Source organism: Osmerus mordax, chromosome 8, assembly GCF_038355195.1.
Source record: "Osmerus mordax isolate fOsmMor3 chromosome 8, fOsmMor3.pri, whole genome shotgun sequence".
Lineage (NCBI taxonomy): Eukaryota > Metazoa > Chordata > Actinopteri > Osmeriformes > Osmeridae > Osmerus > Osmerus mordax.
The window spans coordinates 5,690,719-5,708,371 of record NC_090057.1 but is presented as its reverse complement, the minus strand read 5'-3'; the positions used below and the strand labels follow the sequence as shown (position 1 = coordinate 5,708,371).

General features: G+C 45.1%; 2 protein-coding genes across 3 annotated transcripts; both read right to left on the bottom strand.

The window, feature by feature from the left end:
* Positions 1–2,435: 2,435 nt before the first annotated feature.
* gtf2a1 (general transcription factor IIA, 1) lies at positions 2,436–7,904 on the bottom strand. Of its 2 annotated transcripts, none has more exons than XM_067241009.1 (10): positions 7,693–7,904; positions 6,045–6,146; positions 5,242–5,392; positions 4,889–4,953; positions 4,603–4,678; positions 4,359–4,510; positions 3,753–3,857; positions 3,073–3,354; positions 2,814–2,903; positions 2,436–2,592 (listed from the first exon to the last, which is right to left on the bottom strand). In XM_067241009.1, exons 1-10 carry the CDS (start codon positions 7,720–7,722, stop codon positions 2,485–2,487), a joined length of 1,161 nt encoding a protein of 386 aa, XP_067097110.1. In that variant the 5' UTR covers positions 7,723–7,904; the 3' UTR covers positions 2,436–2,484. The 2 variants fall into 2 exon arrangements, with proteins under 2 accessions (XP_067097110.1, XP_067097112.1); XM_067241011.1 differs by having other exon boundaries at positions 4,377–4,510.
* A 2,628-nt stretch (positions 7,905–10,532) lies between these two features.
* On the bottom strand, positions 10,533–15,575 carry LOC136948060 (forkhead box protein N3-like; the record flags this gene model as incomplete). Its single annotated transcript, XM_067242325.1, is given in 2 exon segments — positions 10,533–14,167; positions 15,467–15,575. Coding segments are annotated over 2 exon segments (590 nt in total), but the record flags the coding sequence as incomplete, so codon positions are not given.
* Positions 15,576–17,653: the final 2,078 nt, after the last annotated feature.

Here is a 17,653-nt window from a genome sequence, read left to right as displayed (position 1 = left end):
AGAAGTCAGGACCCTCCACACAAAGAGCAGATCCCATTACACTCCTGCTCAGGTGAATGAATAAGCAGTGTGTGTGAGAATGGCTGTGTGTGTGGTATAGCATGACTCAGCTACAGTAACTTGAGGGCTGTAGGGCACACCTGTATCTTATTACCTTATTACATTCTTTGAAAATGTTAAGCTAGCATGGTATCTGCTCATTTTGTTGTATGCAGAGCTATACAATGACTAAGTCTTTAAATTCAATTAGACCACAGGATAAACACTTATGCAGCCTGACAACTTTGTTAGTCTCGCCAAAAGCAGGAAATTAAGATGGTTGTGTTGTAATTTTTCAGATAAACAGAGTAATTCGATGCTCATGTCTCTTCCCACCTAAAATTACTGTAAATCAACACGAGCCACCGTAAATAATTTATATTTCATTTTAATCAAAAGTTTAGCAAAGGCAAAAGAAAGAGCTGAAAGGGTCAGTTCAATAAAAAACTACCATCTCTAATTGTTGTATTCAAAGCACAGCTTTCCAAGTTATGGTCATGAACAAAGATCTTTGATTATAAAAAGTATAATTATTACATGAATGGCACAAACGATATCCCTCACAAACCTTTCTTTGCAACAGCAGTTAAAACGCACGATACATGGGAGAAAAGAAAAAGATTAAAATGCTAAATGTTTTCTTTGAATGCCTGGAAACTCGAGTCAAACCTGAAGGGCACACATTAGAAATGACATTTGGGAAGGGAAATGACACTCACTTAAGCTCTATGGTCAATAGATATTTTGGCAGAATCGCTACCCAGTTATCCCGACGTGTCAGAACTCTGCTTTTCCAAGATCTAGAACGATCCAATGTTCTACTAAAAAAAGTTATTGTTCAAGTGAAATGTTTGGTTTTTCCAATACCCACATCTATATCCTGAAACAATATGGCCCAGTTTTCAGTGTCCCCATTCACCACCACAGAAACACCCTACAATGGTACCAAAAAATTCGACCAAAACAACAAAACAAAATAGCTGAAAACTTTCTTTATTTCAAACATATGCAACAGTATGGGGCACAGTTAAAACAAAACGGCGTACAACACACAGGCCCCTCAGATCAGTTCACCTGAACAGGACGTCTTAAAAACCATGATTAAAACCAAGCAGAGCCGAGCTGGCCAGCTGGGGTCACATGATGAACCCAGCCAAAAGAAAAGAAAAAGACCACTTAATAGAATAAGAGCACAGTTTGGTGCAGCAATTTTCTTTCAATCTCCTCTCCCACCTCCCTAATCCAAAAAATAACATTGCCTGAACTTTCAGGAATAAATAAAAAAAAACAAGATTATAACTGTTAAAAGTTATTGATATGGGATGCCCCTACACACAGTACTGGTCGACACCATCTGCAGTACTAGAGACACACGGCACAAGACACACATTTAAAAGAACAACCGCATGGTTGAGCACGCCAAGGCCAAGCTCAGACGGCCGACAGACTCTAAACACAGACTTGCAGTGCAAATCTTCAGAATGTTGAAAAGTACAGAACTACACAGAAACAGGGAAAAAAGCTTGCAGCTAGGCATGACGTTTGTACAATTGTATCCATCCTCTGGTTGATTCAATCAATTTCCTTTCTTTTTCTTTGACGCAATGGTAGTCCCAGACGAGTTTAGGATCCGAGAAAGCAGATGGTAAGAAATCTGAAGATTCAGCACTTATATTCATAACAAATCATAAGGTACAGCAGAAATTAAAAACCAGGCCTTCACACCATTATTGGCTACTAAAGATCGGAACTTTTTTGTCTTTAGTGTTGCATCTTCATCAGAAAGGAAAAAAATATATAATTTTTAATAAAAATGTTTTAAAATCCTAACTGTGCCGATATGGCAGAACACAGTGTGTACCAGTAGAACTGGCTTCATGGAAACGCCTAGAATCCGTACGGTGGCGGGAATATCAGTGAAATGGAATTGAGAGCTCCGGGAGAAGAATCCTGACCCCCGGTCGTAAAGAAGGCCATGTGAACGCAGGCGCAGGTACGAGTCAGCAAACACGTTAGCTATGGTACCACTGAAGTTCAACCTGGGCGAACAGCTATCCTATCCCTTCAGTGAGGATGTGGAGGATCCAGGCCTGGTCTCGGGCCTGCAGGGCCCGTCTGGTCCCATGTGAGAAAGCGGGTTGAAATGGAGGGGACCTCAGACAGAGCAGGCCTCAGAGCCAGGCCTCCTGCCACCAGGCCTTGTGGAGGTGGAACATCTCGCCGGCTAGTTTTCACTCACTCATGGAAAGCAGGCAGCTTCACAGTTTCTAGGTTGTTTTTCGAGTTCTCATCCACTCACGCAAAAGGTCTCCTGAATGTCCTCAGTCCAAGGAAACTGACCTGTCTCTCTTAACCAATAGGATAGAAAGTCCCAGTTCCTGGCGTTTTTTCGTGTGTGTATGTGTGTGTTTGTGTGTGTGTGTGTGTATGCGTGTGTTCTGTTCTCTACCACTCGGCGTCACCAATGGCTTTTGAAAAAACGTAATCTCTGCCGTTCAGGTTCATGATCCCGTCCTTCAAGTGGAATTTCCATTTGTTCTTGCTTCTGTGGATCTGAGAAGGAGAGGAGGTGTGGGCGTCAGGAGAACAGAGAACTCTCACCCTAGGGTCTAGAATTTCACCTGGGTGAGCTCACACACAGGATGTCTGCTCTCTGGTTCCTTCCCCCTTCTCTACATCCCTCTCTCCCCCTTCCTTCTTCTCTAACTCGCTCCCTTCAGAGTCCTCATCTACCTACCTCCCTCTCCCTCCCTCTAAGCTTCAGGAGTGTTTACCTTGTCATACTGGCAGACCACCACGTTCTCTGTGTCAAACAGCTCCTGGTCCTCCTCGTCGCTGACGTCGTCTCCACTGTTGAGCGGCTCCTGCAACAGACGAGGAAACGTCAACCCCTTCCCTAACAACAATGCTCATGAAAACATACATCTTAGAATAGACACCTATAGCGTACAGATCAGCTATAGGTGGTAGCCTCTATTAGCTTCAGCCATCTTCCATTAGCTTCCACAGCTAGACGGCAACACACTCCCGCACCTCCTCAACCTGTCCGTCCTCGCCGCCATCTTTGTCCTTGTCTTCATCCTCGTCCTCATCGTACTCCTCCTCCTCGTCCTCGTCCTCCTCCGAGGACGTGTCCCCGGCACCATCCACCTGCAGCATCATGGGAGGCTGCTGGGCCGGCTGCTGTGGGCCCTGTGGCGGAGCTGCGCCCTGGGCCTGTGTCACCTGCTGGGCCTGCTGTTGCACCTGTGCTTGTGCTGCTGCTGCTTGTGCTGCTGCCTGGCTGGACTGGGCCGCCATGGCCGCCTGCATCACCTACACGTACACAGACGCAGATTCAGAGACCCGGGAGGTTTTCTGCCGTTCTTTCTATTAAGTACTATTTCTAGGTTTCAAGTTTATTTGCTATTTCTGACAAGCACAGCTATATTGGAATTCTTTGGACCTCTATTAAGTAATATTTCTAGGTTTCAAGTTTATTTGCTATTTCTGACAAGCACAGCTATATTGGAATTCTTTGGACCTGTACCTCTTGACAGTTCCCTAGCTGCCTATCTAGACCTATAATAAATAACAAACAAGACATATGTTGTTTTGGTTGAATGTCTGAAAAATCAATTTAACTGTAAATATAACTGGTTCAGCCAAGGTATCGAATCAAATTTAGCCGGCTGAATCTCAGAATTTGTGTCAGTCCTGAGCGTGAAACTCACCTGTGCGTTCTGCTGGACCTTGTTGCCTGTAAGGACAATCTGCTGTGGCTGGATTATGACTCCTGTCTGCTGGGACAGACCTCCCTGGAGGGGAGTGTGCAGCACCTGCACACACACACCAACGCACCGCTTAGCTCCCATAACACTACTTCTTCCACAGGACATCTACTACAACTCAAATACAGGCAGGGATTCAGCCTCCACCAGGGGGCCTAGAGGAGAGCCTAGGAGATCTAGGCCTCCACCTGCACGAGGGGGCCTCCACCTGCACGAGGGGGCCTCCACCAGCACGAGGGGGCCTCCACCAGCACGAGGGGGCCTCCACCAGCACTACGGGGCCTCCACCAGCACTAGGGGGCCTCCACTCCCTCATCTACCTCCAAAACTTTAAAACAACATCCAGTGGCCCACCTGATGCGTGTTAGGCCCAGTGGGCATGTGAGGGGAGTGGAGGGCGTGTGAGGTGTGCAGAGGGCGTGTGAGGGGTGCGGAGGGCGTGTGAGGGGTGCGGAGGGCGTGTGAGGGGTGCGGAGGGCGTGTGAGGGGTGCGGAGGGCGTGTGAGGGGTGCGGAGGGCGTGTGAGGGGTGCGGAGGGCGTGGACCTACCTGTGTGATGGGGCGTACCTGCTGTATGACGGGCGCCTGCACGCCACCAGCCTGCATCTGCGGCATCACCTGCGGCTGTAGCATCACCTGCTGCTGGGGCTGGATGATGTACTGGGTCCCATTAGGAGCACGCAGCACCTGCAGGATCTGACCTGGGGGGGGATTAGTAAAAGAAAATCAGCGAGTGAGAAAGAGGGTGATTGGGAGAGAGAGGGAGGGAGAGAAAGAGAGGGGGGGCTGTTACCTTGGCTGGTGATGAGCTGCTGGTAGGGGGTGACCCCTGTCGGGAGGGCCAGGGTTGCTGCAGTAGCTGCTGCACTCTAGAGGACAAACAGAGAACACACACAAGACTATGACTGAACAAGTGGTAGAGAAATAAAACCTGTGGTCAGCATCCGATTACACACAAATACATGAATGAATAAATGACATGCGAGTCATTATATCCAATGACTTAATACATTTACACAAGACAGATACACAAGATCTTGTCAGGTTGCGTCTGCAAGTGGAGGCCGGAACTCTCTTACCATCCCTGTGGTGCTCATGTGCTGCAGGATCTTGGGGTCCTGGACGATAACCTGCTGCTGCGGAGCTGTGGACAGACATGAGCAACCATCAACTGAGGACACGCGCAGCTTAGCGCTTACAGCAACATGGCTGCAGATCAAGAGGCCGCAGGATCAAATCCCCACTGTAGTTTTAGACAAGAGTCTGCACGTCATTAGTTAATATGGTAAGAGCAATGTGTACTGCTCCCTCAAAATCTGCATTCTTTTAGACAAGTACACTATGCAAGCACAGGGTGGAGATGTCTGCCTATTTTGTGTCTGTTTAGACTATAGCTGTATTTCTCCAGGCTTGTTTGTTTCCTGGCCCTCACCTTGCTGATGCTGGGGCATGAGGACCTGCTGTGCCGTCTGGGCCACATGGGCTTGCTGAGCCTGCTGCTGGGCCGCGGCCTGGAGGGCCTGCTGCTCCTCTGTGTGGAAGCCCTCCACTGCCTTGGACTGCATCAGCTTGTTCTCCCACAGCTACGAGGGGTAGGAGAGGGGGTAGGAGAGGGACAAGTGTGTGTGTGTGTGTGGGGGGGGTGGAGGGGTGGAGAGAAGGGAGAGAGAAAACACAGTCATCTCACAGAAAACAAGGCAGCTGATAAGATGCTTTGCATCTACAGTTGAGAAGGAGAGAGACCAATCTAAATAACGGATGGGCAGATGTCTGTCTGTTTTCTTAAAAGGAGATAATGAGATGACAAGAACTGGTCTAAAACAGAAAGACAGTTGTGAACTGAAGGCTGTTAACTCAAGCTGCAGAACAACAGGGCATGGAAGGCAGTTAATGGGTTTATTCCTGCAAAGCTGATTATCCCAAAGGCAGCAACACTTCAAAATGAAGCCACACACAAGTAACAAAGTAAACAGTCACAAAGATGAAGAGAAGGGTTACTGGTCTGTAGGAGTGTCCATTCACAATAATACATTTACAAAAACTAGTTCTAAATCAATCGCTAATCCCTTCCTCAAGTTCTACATGAGATTTGGTTGGTGTGTCGGTAAGTGTGTGACAGTTCAAGCAACCTGACTGGTTGGCTGAGATTCTTGCCCTAGTGCACACGGGATTTTCATGTCCTTGTGTGTGAATAGGGACTTGGATCTGGCATTTGCAGGGGAGGGGCTCTCATACCGTTTTCAGTTCCATCAGCACCTGCTCATCCACTCCTTCATCCAGGAACAGCTCCCTCACCTCGTTAATCACATCTTCGATCACCGACCTGTACAGTTTAGGCTGAAGGAGAAAACAAATTACATTAGTACAGTATATACTATTCATACCCATGCACAGGTATTACTTGCCGAGGTAGATATTTTGTTACAATGTGCCAATTCATCGTCATGATGTTTGATGTAAAGCTATTGGGCTCTTCGGAGCTGACACTGGTTGTAAATAAATAAGACAGAAAAGTAGTTCGTGTGCTAGTTGATCCATCATTGTCAATACGTCACTATCCTACATGCATGTCTTGCACATGTTAAATACATGTTAAACACGGGCAAGTAGTTAAGAAATGTGCTTTAAACTATTTTCATAGCCTGTCAAATTCGGAGAATGTACACCGACTCATGACCGTCCAGCGTCGCTTTGGAAACCAACAATTCTACGAAAATGCTACCCGAAGCAGCGACGGTAACAGGCCACCGTACTTGTCCCCGGTGGCCGCAGCGCTGCATCGGCTCTCCCTCCCCCGACTAGCCCTCTCTGCTCACTATTTAAAGCTCGGCCTGGTGTTTATATGTAGCGCCTGTGACGTAGAGTTGAGTAGCACCTTCCCATCCCGGGCAGTCTATATTAGAGAGCCAAGATGGCTGTATAAAACGAGGCAGCGGAGAGGAGGAGGGTCAGAACGGTAGAGAGCGAAGACATGGAAGCCATTTTACAGAGCGGCGGTCAGCGCGTAACGCCTCGTGCCACTTTTGATTATTCTAGCCATTTCAAAATATTTAAAATGTATAACTAGTGTTGCTGTGCTGTTCTAATATAAGTTTTCGGGAAGGGGTAGGAAAGAAAAGCAGACAGTGAGAAATGGGTATAAAGATGGCGTTATCCAGGCTAGCTCGTGGAATGGTGGACGTGATGCATTGCCTCAAAGCTTTTTTGGACAATCCTACGGGAATTCAGAACCACACTTAACTGCGAAACCATTTTTTAATTTTGACGAAGGGAAATTTTCACAACAATACGCATCGGATGAGACGGTGCTTTCAACTTGAACGAGGCAAACTTGCTTACAAAACAACCATTGAATCACCCCCCTTTCCGACATTAACGTTCGAATTTCTAACCGATTAACTGACAGTCGAGTCTATATTAATAGCAAGTATTTTGCTACCTAGCCTGTCTTCAGGGCAGGAAGAAAAGTCAACCTCACTCCAGTACAACGTTCTGACGTGCAAGAGGAGCCGAATAATCTTAAATTAGTTAACTAAATATTAACTGCAAATGTAAAATCAGGCAATTTCTGATTTTACAATAACCAAACGTTTATTTTTTGTTAATTTCATCTTGCAAGCGAGGTTTTGTCAGCTACATGTACCATATTTCCCACGGCAACCGGTGCCTCCCCACACTCAGAATTCAAATCTGGTTTCGAAAAGAGGCTAAAATGGCCTATTGAGGCACGTATGGCAATCATTTTATTGATGATCAATGTTGCAAACTAATTATTTCCCCATTTTATTTGAACTGTACTCAAAATACAATCCCTACTGCACTTAACACTTAATTTGCCATAATAGCACCTTTTCACTGACTATCCTTTGAGATTTATCCTTACCACTGGATTTGAGTTAGCCGAGCTCGCCATTACACGCGTAGTGTACAACCACACGAAAAACAAGCGAGGAATAGATCAAAAAGAAAGAAAAAACGACCTAATACAACTGGGAACGACACTTAAAATTAGCCGGCATAACTTTTGTAAATAAAACACAGGTTTTAACGGTCTTATTTACAATCCCGGGCTGTGCTTTCCCAGCAGTCCTTCAGTCTTCGTTGTCCTCCTTTATATACTGAGCGATGGAGCTGCGAGTGCGCGAGACATAGGGCAGGGTCAACCTGGTCATCTCGCGACTTATCGCGTGAAGGTACGATAATTGACTGTGTATAGGCTATGAATGTTAAAATGATCAAAACAATCCGATGAAATTGCATTACATCTTGATATTCAAATTAAATCATAGTTGTTCAAAATATTACCCTTTGATTTCATGAATTGATGGTAAACTGACACACAATTCACTTTAACCAGACAAACATTGGAATGTGCCTCTGAGAATAATGTGGGAAAGTCGTTTTTCCCTTGGCTGTGAAGGTAAAACCGCGTCTTGTCAGGAATTCAGCCACTGTCCTTTGTTGATATATTTAGTCTCTTACATGCTAAACTCAGGCTAAATGCACAGTAGTGTTATATAACGTCTAAATAAACGGTATAGTCCATGCCTTGTTTACCTGGTAGTTTTACCTGCAGGATCAGGGTGACACATGAACCAGGAGTTTGGCACATTAAATCACTTAAATGTAATAACGCAGTCTTTCCACCAGTAGGCGGTCACAGAACATGCCACAATGTTTGTTTCCAAGAGATGACCCATATCTTCACATTCCATTCGTGTAAATTAGGATTATATTGTGATGAGTTTGTTTGAAGAGTATCTTATATTTTTGGGATGTTTTACATGATTTTATTAATGGTTCATAATATGATAAATATATTATATTTCTAAAATGTTTTTGTATTTTTTTATTATGAACTACATCACACTATGCCGTTTTAATGTTTAGCATTATTGGTAGATTGGGTGGAGTGATACGCGAAGTGATGTTTGTTGGTTTTCTGTTGGTGTTCTCTGAAGCGGACCCCAAAAATGAGTAGTTATACCGCTAACCTACACCAGCGTTACTAGTCACGTGAAAGCACAAGTAGAAAGTATTTGGTAAACCAACGTGCTGTAAAAGTGGCGCTTGGTCTTTTTCGATGAACCTCAGGTAGCCTGCGTGTTTATGTCTCGGTAGTCGTTCACCCCCCTGAGGTAAAATTCCCCAAAAGCACGGAAGGCGAGGAATTCATGTGAGCTGACAAAGAGCTTTACCCCTATTTCGGTCTCCATGGAAACTTGCCTATATTCTGGAGATACCGATGACATGACCGGGTGCAAAGAATTGGGTCTACATCAGTCAAGTTATAAACAGATAAACCCTTGTTTTCCTCTTCTTGTTCTAGGCTATTCGATAGCACCTGAATATAGGCTACAATGTATGATAGGTTATTGGTAGTATTTGATGTTCGTTTTAACTTCAGTAGGCATATATTGTGAATAAACCCACTCGTTTGAAAAGTAAAGCAGAGACTCTCAGAGCCTGATAGACACAGCAGACAATCTGCGGCGCTACCAGACGCTCGTCGCTACCTTTAAATCTCGCAGCAGCCAACAACTCGCTGGAATTATGTCCCCTTAAGATGTACAGAATGCACACTTTCTAACCTTTTTTGCTGCAGTTGCATAGCAACCAAAGAGAGAGAGAGAGAGAACAGAAAGAAAGGGGGAGACAGAGACAGACGGCTGCAGTTGTTCACGGAAAGCGGCAGAGGATGCATAGGAAAGCAGCGGCTCGTGATTAAGCCAGTCTTGCCTTTAATTATGAATGGACTTCCTACACAACGTACCACATGGCTCTAAAATGGCAACCGTTATGCAGTGGCGTAGCCACATTTGTATTTTGTGGGGGTCCCATATAAAAATGAGGGGGCCACAAAAAGATATAATAATGCAATTCCTTATCTTGTTTAATAAGCAATCCGAAACCTGGGGCCCTTAAGGTTCCCTCGGCCTTCTTTTATAGAGCCATTCTGTATTTATGCACATAGGCACGTTGGCCACGTAGACATAGTTTGTGTAATAAAAGACAAAGTTACTTACCTATTGGCTACCTTACCTTACTGCTTGCCTGTATGTTTTACAATTCTAGAACTATGGAATAACTTAACTTGTTTAGTATTACAGGGTTATACCAACTATCAAGTGTAAATGCTGTTCAAATAATCTAGGCATTAAGGTAGTCCATCACTAGTCTACAGCTTTCATGATTTGCTCTTGTTCTTTTCTCAAGGCAACTGAGACTCGCTTTAATTAGAGCAATTTGACTTTAAAATAGGCGGATAGGGGACACCACCCCCCCATCCTGTGAAAAATATGATTGGTCCCCCGCAATAAATCACTGTTAACATAAGGAAATGTAAATAATATTAATAATATACATTTAACATATTACAATGTAGGCTATGTGTTACAACAGTAATTTTGGTGTCCCCCTCAGGAATTGCTCTTGAGAAAATGTCATATAATTGTCCCCCCAAAAATATATAGCAGATTTTCGCCACTGGACTTTAATGATTAAGGGAAGTAAAATTAATAATTAGTTACCTGAAAAGCCTTCGTTATGATAAGACCCTTGTTGATGTGGAAATTGTCAGTCAATAATTGTATCTGAAAAATGCTGAGCTCCCTGAGCTAACCCTAACCCCCCCTTGCATATGTAATATACATACTGTGTATACTGCATGTTGATACTACTTGGTCTTACTGTAAGTGTTTCAAACACAAAGCCAAGTTCTCAACTTTTGCAACTTGTATTTTTTTTATTATTGCAACTGGAAGACAATACATCACATAAACATTATTGTAGGTTTCAGAAAAATGGCAAAGAAAAAACAACATTTATAAGTATTTGCCTCAGCATAGGGCAGCATTGTTATTTACATGTATTGATGAGTTAGTTTGAAATCGTTCTTTGGCAAGATGATTGCACAACAAGAAAATAATAGAACACCCGGATACACTCTGTAAGACATCTCACAGATCATTAATAGTTTGCATTTTGACATCTCTACCTATGGCTTTCAAACACTCATCTCAAAAATTCCACACAAACGGCAGTATTGTAAAGTTTTGTCAAAGTAAACAGAAACACCAAAAAATTCTAATAGTTTATAACAAAATGGCAGAACTTGAATTTAACACGTTTTGGCAGGTTTGGTTGATGAAAACAAACACCTTTATTTTTCTAATTCTCTGTCTCTTATTCAGGCAGTGACACATTTTGATACTCCCTAAATAAACTAGTCTTGTAGATCCTGTGAAATTCTATTTTTAAACAGCCAAGGGTTCACCTATCCTGCATGTCACTATGAGTCACAGGAAGAAATGGTGGTTACCAAAGCAACACATCCCCCTTGACATGCCTCTGTCGACTGAAAACATATTAATCACTACCAGAACTATGGTGTGTTACTGTAAATACTGCAGAGGGCTTGACCTGCGTTACATGAGCACTTCAGAGAGCAGAGTTCAGAGGGAGAATGGCGGGCGTATGATATGTCTGCATTGTCGACATCCGTCCTACTGTGTAGACCAGGGATGTGTGTTGAGGGGACAAGACAGAGAGATTGCAATGTCTGTCCCTGTTAGTCTGTCTGCCAGTCTGTCTGTCTCTCTGTCTGTCTCTCCATCTGTCTGTGTGTGCGCCCTTTACTACTTTTCTCTCACTCAACTTATATTGAAACACACGCCATCATTGCACACACCCTCAAACTATTAACCCCAGGCTATGAAATTCTGTACAGCTTGTGTGTTGAGGAGCACAGTGAGTCTCAAATCTGTTCACATCTTAGCTTCCACCGATCAAAGATGGCAGTGTCAACCTTGGATAATGTGACAGCTCACAATTGCTCTGGTGAAATCTCCCCCATAGCAAATCACCTTTTGACACTAGACACTATAATAGAAAACCAAGGCGTACCTTTACATATATACTGATCTGACATGACCTTCACCAAAAGATTTCCATCAAATCTGGCGCAGCCAAGCCACGTACGCCAACTAAAGCATTCCAAAAAAGGCTCTAAGGTTTTCCACTCACTGTGCAACTAAAACAGAGCCGTCTCAAGGAACCTTAATGTGCTATTCAGAATATCAAAACATGTTAAAGACATCGGAACAGAAGTCTTAAGGGGCAGGCAGGCACAACATGTTAACGGGTGCATGGTTTGAATACTCACACACACTACTGATGTGTTGTAGTAGCTGTGACACGGGCACATTGATGCACAGATCAGGAAAGAGGCAGACTGACAGCCACATTCAGAGGCTTTTCAGTTGATCAATCATTTTCCTTTCTACCACTCACTGAAGCAAGACTTAAAATTGCTGTACGATTTCCCTAAAAGTTCCTCCCTGAAGAAGATTTGTCATTAAAAGCCAGCTCAGAGGAAATACAATATCAATTTGATACAAAAAAAACTCTAGATCAATTAAAAACTCAATTGAGGGTATAAGAATTGGCGAAACATTTTTTATCTTTAATCTAGGATCTACGTTTATATGAAAATAAGTCATGCTTCATGCTAAATACATTGTTTATCTTACATGATCTTTGAATAAAAAAAGGTTTACTTTTAATCTTATTTACAAGCACCCATGCAATATAACTGAGTAAGTCCTGCAGGTCAAATTGCTTCAATTAAGAAAGGAAAAATAAAATATTTTCTAACCTTTTTACAGAGTTGTCCAGAAAGGACAAATTGCTTATATCTTTATGAAGTTAGAAGGGGACACCGACACAGCAGAAATGCAAGAAACAACAATACACCCACAGTCATGTATAGGGCTGGCTCCTGCCTAATGACAGGCAAGGTTGCAGAAAGGTATCTATACCAGATGTTCACGTCTGAAAGAGGAGTACAGGAAGAATTTCAGGGACCTCTACACTAGGCAACAAGGACAAACAGACAAAATATTGCCTCTCACTCGACACACGAGCTGAAAAAAAAACCCTGTTTGTGTAACTGTCATTAATCCTACTCTATCGATTGTTTCTCGACAAACTTATGTTCATGGCCACGATGTTTCTAAGACTGGTGATTGAAAGCAATCTTAAGTGAATGACTATAACAGGTATATCCGATTTTACAATTATTTAGACATTTAAGGACATCTTCTAAACTGGTGGTCTGAAGTTACAATGCCTTGGGTTTGACTTTGTTAGCTCTCAGAGTGGCTACATAGAGCACCCGAGTCTCGTGTCTTTGGCACAGTCTCACATTTGTGCTCATGGTTGTATTATGACATGTGGCGCTTTGCCGAATACATGGTTGGCTCAAAGTTCTCGCTAACATAAGTGTAAGATTGCTACAGATATCACAGACACACTTCATCGCATACCTACTGAGGACACAAATGGTCATCAACAATCCTCAATGTGAATCCATGTTTAACTTGTTTTCCCAAATCTGATACAACTTTTTTTTCTATGGCTTTCATCCCCTTTTCATGACAAAAACAACAAAGACACATGAGAACTGATCACCCACGATAGTTAGTGTTGCTGGACATGTAATAGGAAAACAGAGATTTTTGATATTGCCACAAATAAGTAGGATTCACCTAATGCCCTGGAGATAGAGATACACATCAGTAGAGTAGTGCCTGCTGAAAGATTAACATTTAGTAACTTTATCTCTTGGCCTGTGTGGTTTGGTGTGTGCTTGTGTGTGTATACTGTGTGTGTGAGTGACAGACAGAGAGAAAGAGAGTGTGTCTGTGAGAAAGAGCGTGAGAGTGTGTACATGTTCATGTGTGTGTGCGTGCACTCTGTGTGTCTGTGTGTGTGTGTGTGTGTGTGTGTGTGTGTGAGAGTGACAGACAAAGAGAATGTGTCTGTGAGAGTGTGAAAGTGTGTACATGTTCATGTGTGTGTATGTGTTTGTCCTGCCTTAGTCTCTGAGGGCATCCTTGGGCTCCTTTTGCCCCTTGGCATTGCGGTTGGTGATGTTGTTGAGGCAGGCCCTGACGCCGGCCAGGTGGAGCAGGGATCCGGCCGCTTCCTTCATCTCCTCGTCGTCGCTCTCCGGAGGCTTCTCTGCCGCGCGGCGCTTCTTCAGCGGCAGCGTGTCGCTCAGGGCTCGCAGGCGGTTTTTCGTCCACGGCAGCGTCGCCCGCGCTCGCCGGGCCTGCTGGGATAGGAAGGCGGAGTCCACGGGAACCTCCCTGGGCTCTGATTTGACCCCTCGGAGGTCCACGGCAATGACGTTGTCGCCCTCATCGCCATGGGCACCGGATGGGCCCTGGGAAGAGCAGGGCATGCTGGGAGAGAGGCCGGAGCTGTAGGTGTGGTCCTCTCCTAGGTCGTCGCCGGGAGGGACAGAGTCGGGGGCGGAGCTTTGGCCGCGGGTCAGGTAGTCCCCCAAAGCCGACCTGAGGGGGGGAGGAGGAGAGAAAGAGGGAGAAGGGAGGGAGGGGTCGGTGGGTGGGTGAGGAAAGAGGGGAGGGAAGGGGAGGTGGGGAAAGGGGAGGGGAGGAAAGAGTGATGTGGATGGGTGAGAAGGGAAATGGTGGAGGGGGAGAGAGGGAGATGGGGGGGAGAGATGGAGATGGGGGAGAAATATGCGGGCAAAGGGGGAAAGGGGAGAAGGGGTGGAGGGGAAGAGAAGGGGGAGAGGTAGGCGGGGGACGGGGAGGAGGGAGGGAGGGAGGTGGAGGGGGAGAACACAGGGAGAGCGATCGCAGTTACTCCAACAGTTCACGACAGAGACAGCTAGAACACTTCTTAAATATCACGTAGACGTGTGGCACTGCCACTGTCTCCACAGGTGAGGTTCCTAATGTTCCAGTGAGTGCTACACACCCTCGCATCAGCAGTTACTACTCCAGAGCCCTCAGACTCCCCTCCCCTCTGTTGGTTTTCCTGAAACAGCATTGTTCACATGCAGCGTACAACAGAACTCTGCTCTGGAACGATTCTCCGTACAGAGCACGTTAAAATAGAGCGCTGTGTCTCGGCATGAAGCGGATCAAAGGACCCTAATATCCTATAAATCAAAAAGTAGCCCCCGTAGTCCTCAACATCTCTCACGCCCCGTCTTGCTTCAGAGGGGCCGTATTAATATCTTATATGAAAAACAGACAGTCCTCTATGTGATCAAATATTCAGTGCATACCTTATGTGAGCCTTTGGGTATGTTTAATTCATTAGACGGTGTGGGCCTTCATGGTGATGGATGTGCGTGTCCAGGCATGTTGCTGGGCGGATGTGGATCATAAAGTTCTTAGTTGAAATCAAATCTGTGTGTGTGTGTGTGCGTGTGTGTGTGTGGCTACAGCGTAAACATGGATAAAGTGTACTGAACACATGCTGTCCGAAGCAAAAGTGTCCTTACATTTATTTTAAATGGATTATATGAGATTGTACATGTCTTTTCTATACAGATGGAAGTGTAATTAAAGGTTTACAGATTTTGAATATTCACTTACTGCTTGACAACTGTACAGTAACATTTGTAAGCATGTTTGTGCTTATACTTTGTAAGTATACTTTAAGTATAATATTGTTTTGCTTGGCTTTGCGAACCTTTCTGTGACTTTATGAGAATACTGTAAAAAAAAAGAAAAAGTGCGTGACTTTCTGTATTGTGTTGCATGTGTGCATGTGGTTTTGTGTGTGTGTGATCTATGATCAATTGCCTGCTTGGTGGAATGAGAAGCAGGGTCACTGACCTTATGCCTGAGGTCTTGCTCCCCATGGGGCTGATGGGTAGGGGCCGTATGACAGGAAACAGTCCCTGGCTTCTGATGCGGGCGCCATTTTGGATCACTCCTCCGGGAACTGGAGAGACGAGGGCACACACAAGGACTTACACAGAGATACACACAGATCCAACAGACACGAGTGTGCACCAACACACACACACACACACACACACAGTCAACAAACACACACGCACAGAAATGCACACAAATACACATGCATACACAAAACACACACAAAAAGCAGTTTTTAAAGTTGAGATCTCTAAAGGAGGCATGAAGGATAGGAGTGCCCCACTAACAACAGGAGACCTGGTGGTTGGATGAATGTTCACTGGCCCTCTGACTCCTCCAGCGGAGAGGTATTGATGAGAGGAGGGAGGTTAAATTGAGCGGGAAACCGTCATAAATGAATTAAGCCTGCTGCAAATCATTAAATTAGCAACGACTGCTGTGCGACTGGATCCATCCCATCGAATGGAGAGCAAAAGAGCAAAGCGGGTTTTAACATGGTCGTCGATGTTTGAATGTATGCGTGTAATACGCGCGGCCACTGAACCTTACATCCTTCACAGCTGTCCAGAAGGAGACAAGGGGTGTGTGTGTGTGTTTGTGTATGTGTCTGTGTGCGAGGGTCTGTAATTGTGAGTCAGTGTCTGGGTCTGTCTGTGTGGCTCTGTGTGTGTGTGTGTGTGCATATTTGTGTCTGGCTGTGTCAAAAAGCTTTACTTATTCAAGGCTGGCTGCTCGTGCCCCAGTTCACTAAAACAGCTGTCATCTTCTGGGGTCAGTTTGTTTCTCAGAAACTATGACCAAGATGAGCTTTGTCTCCGACTGCATTTTGAACATTTCATAATTCAGCTGTCCACACAGTATTTGCCTCACAGCAAATGTCATCTTGTTCATTTAACACCAGGAGTGCTCACTTCAGTCCCTGGGTGTTTTATAGAGGTCCACTCTCATGAGATGAACCCATATCAGCACTCCTGGTGTTAAATTAACACTTTGAAATGTGCTTTAGACAAACTGCAGAATTACACACACTTGGATTGTATAAAGCCTAATTGTGTAGCTAGCTGTAATTGTATAAATATCTAAGTGTGAAAGCCTGTTTGAATCAAGCTTATCCGAAGCAGGAGGGATTCTGGAGTTTTTCCCCCTTAGCTGTTCTCAAGAGACTGTATCTATTGTGATCCTGTTGACTCCAGTGAAGGGACTGCCAGCAATATCTCCACTGCAGCTCCTGATAACCTTATAAGTAAGTCCACTGCACAGTGTCTCTGTTGTAATCTTGATCACTTACTGTGTGGTGTGTATGTGTGTGACTGTGTGTGTGGTGTGTGAATGTGGTGTGTGTGTCCAGGTCTCCCTGAGTGAACCTCCACCCCCCCCCCCCCCCATCTCACTCCAGCCGGGCTTTTCGTTGCCATGACGATGTCTCCAATTCCACATGCCACAGAGTAGTAGATCATGCATCAGCGAAGAGAGAAACGGAGAGAGACAGGAGAGAGAGAGAGAGAGAGAGAGAGAGAGAGAGAGAGAAGGAAAAGGATTGAGAAGGAGAGAGTGAGAAAAGGAGAGAGGTAGAGGGAAATAAGGAGAGGGAGAAGAAGATGGGAAGAAGATGAGATAGAAAAAGGAGAGTGAGAGAGCAAGTAAAAAGGGGAGATATGGAAAGAACGAAACAGGGAGGTAGAGGGGGAGAGGGAGAAGGACTGAGAGAAGGAGAATGGAGGGGGAGCGGAGGGGAAAGAGAGGAAGAGGGAGAAAGAGAGGGAGGGAGAGAGGGGAAAGAAAGTAAGAGAAAAGAGGGGGAGTGAGAGAGAGAGAGAGAGAGAGAGAGAGAGACAGAGAGAGGGAAGGGAGGGAGGCAGGAAATACCTCAGTGTTCAACATGGCCTCTCATAGCATAGCGACACGCTCCCTGACCACCCTAGTGTTTACCCTAGATACACACCAACCACAAGCACAGACAACCCCTCTCTCTGTCTGCCTCCTCCTTCACTCCTCTCTTCCCTCCTCTCTCTCTCTCTCTCTCTCTCTCTCTCTCTCTCTCTCTCCTCCTCCCTCCCTCCCCTCCCTCCCTCCCTCCCTCCCTCCCTCCCTCTCTCTCTCTCTCTCTCTCTCTCTCTCTCTCTCCCTCCCTCCTCCTCCCCT

Excerpts from the sequence above, each read along its gene's own strand:
- gtf2a1 (XM_067241009.1), bottom strand. The coding sequence starts at position 7,722 with ATGGCGAGCTCGGCTAACTCAAATCCAGTG. Across the intron at positions 4,511-4,602 it reads GCAGCTCATCACCAGCCAAG|GTCAGATCCTGCAGGTGCTG; the intron begins GTAACAGCCCCC and ends ATCCCCCCCCAG. Across the intron at positions 3,858-4,358 it reads AGGTACGCCCCATCACACAG|GTGCTGCACACTCCCCTCCA; the intron begins GTAGGTCCACGC and ends GTGTGTGTGCAG.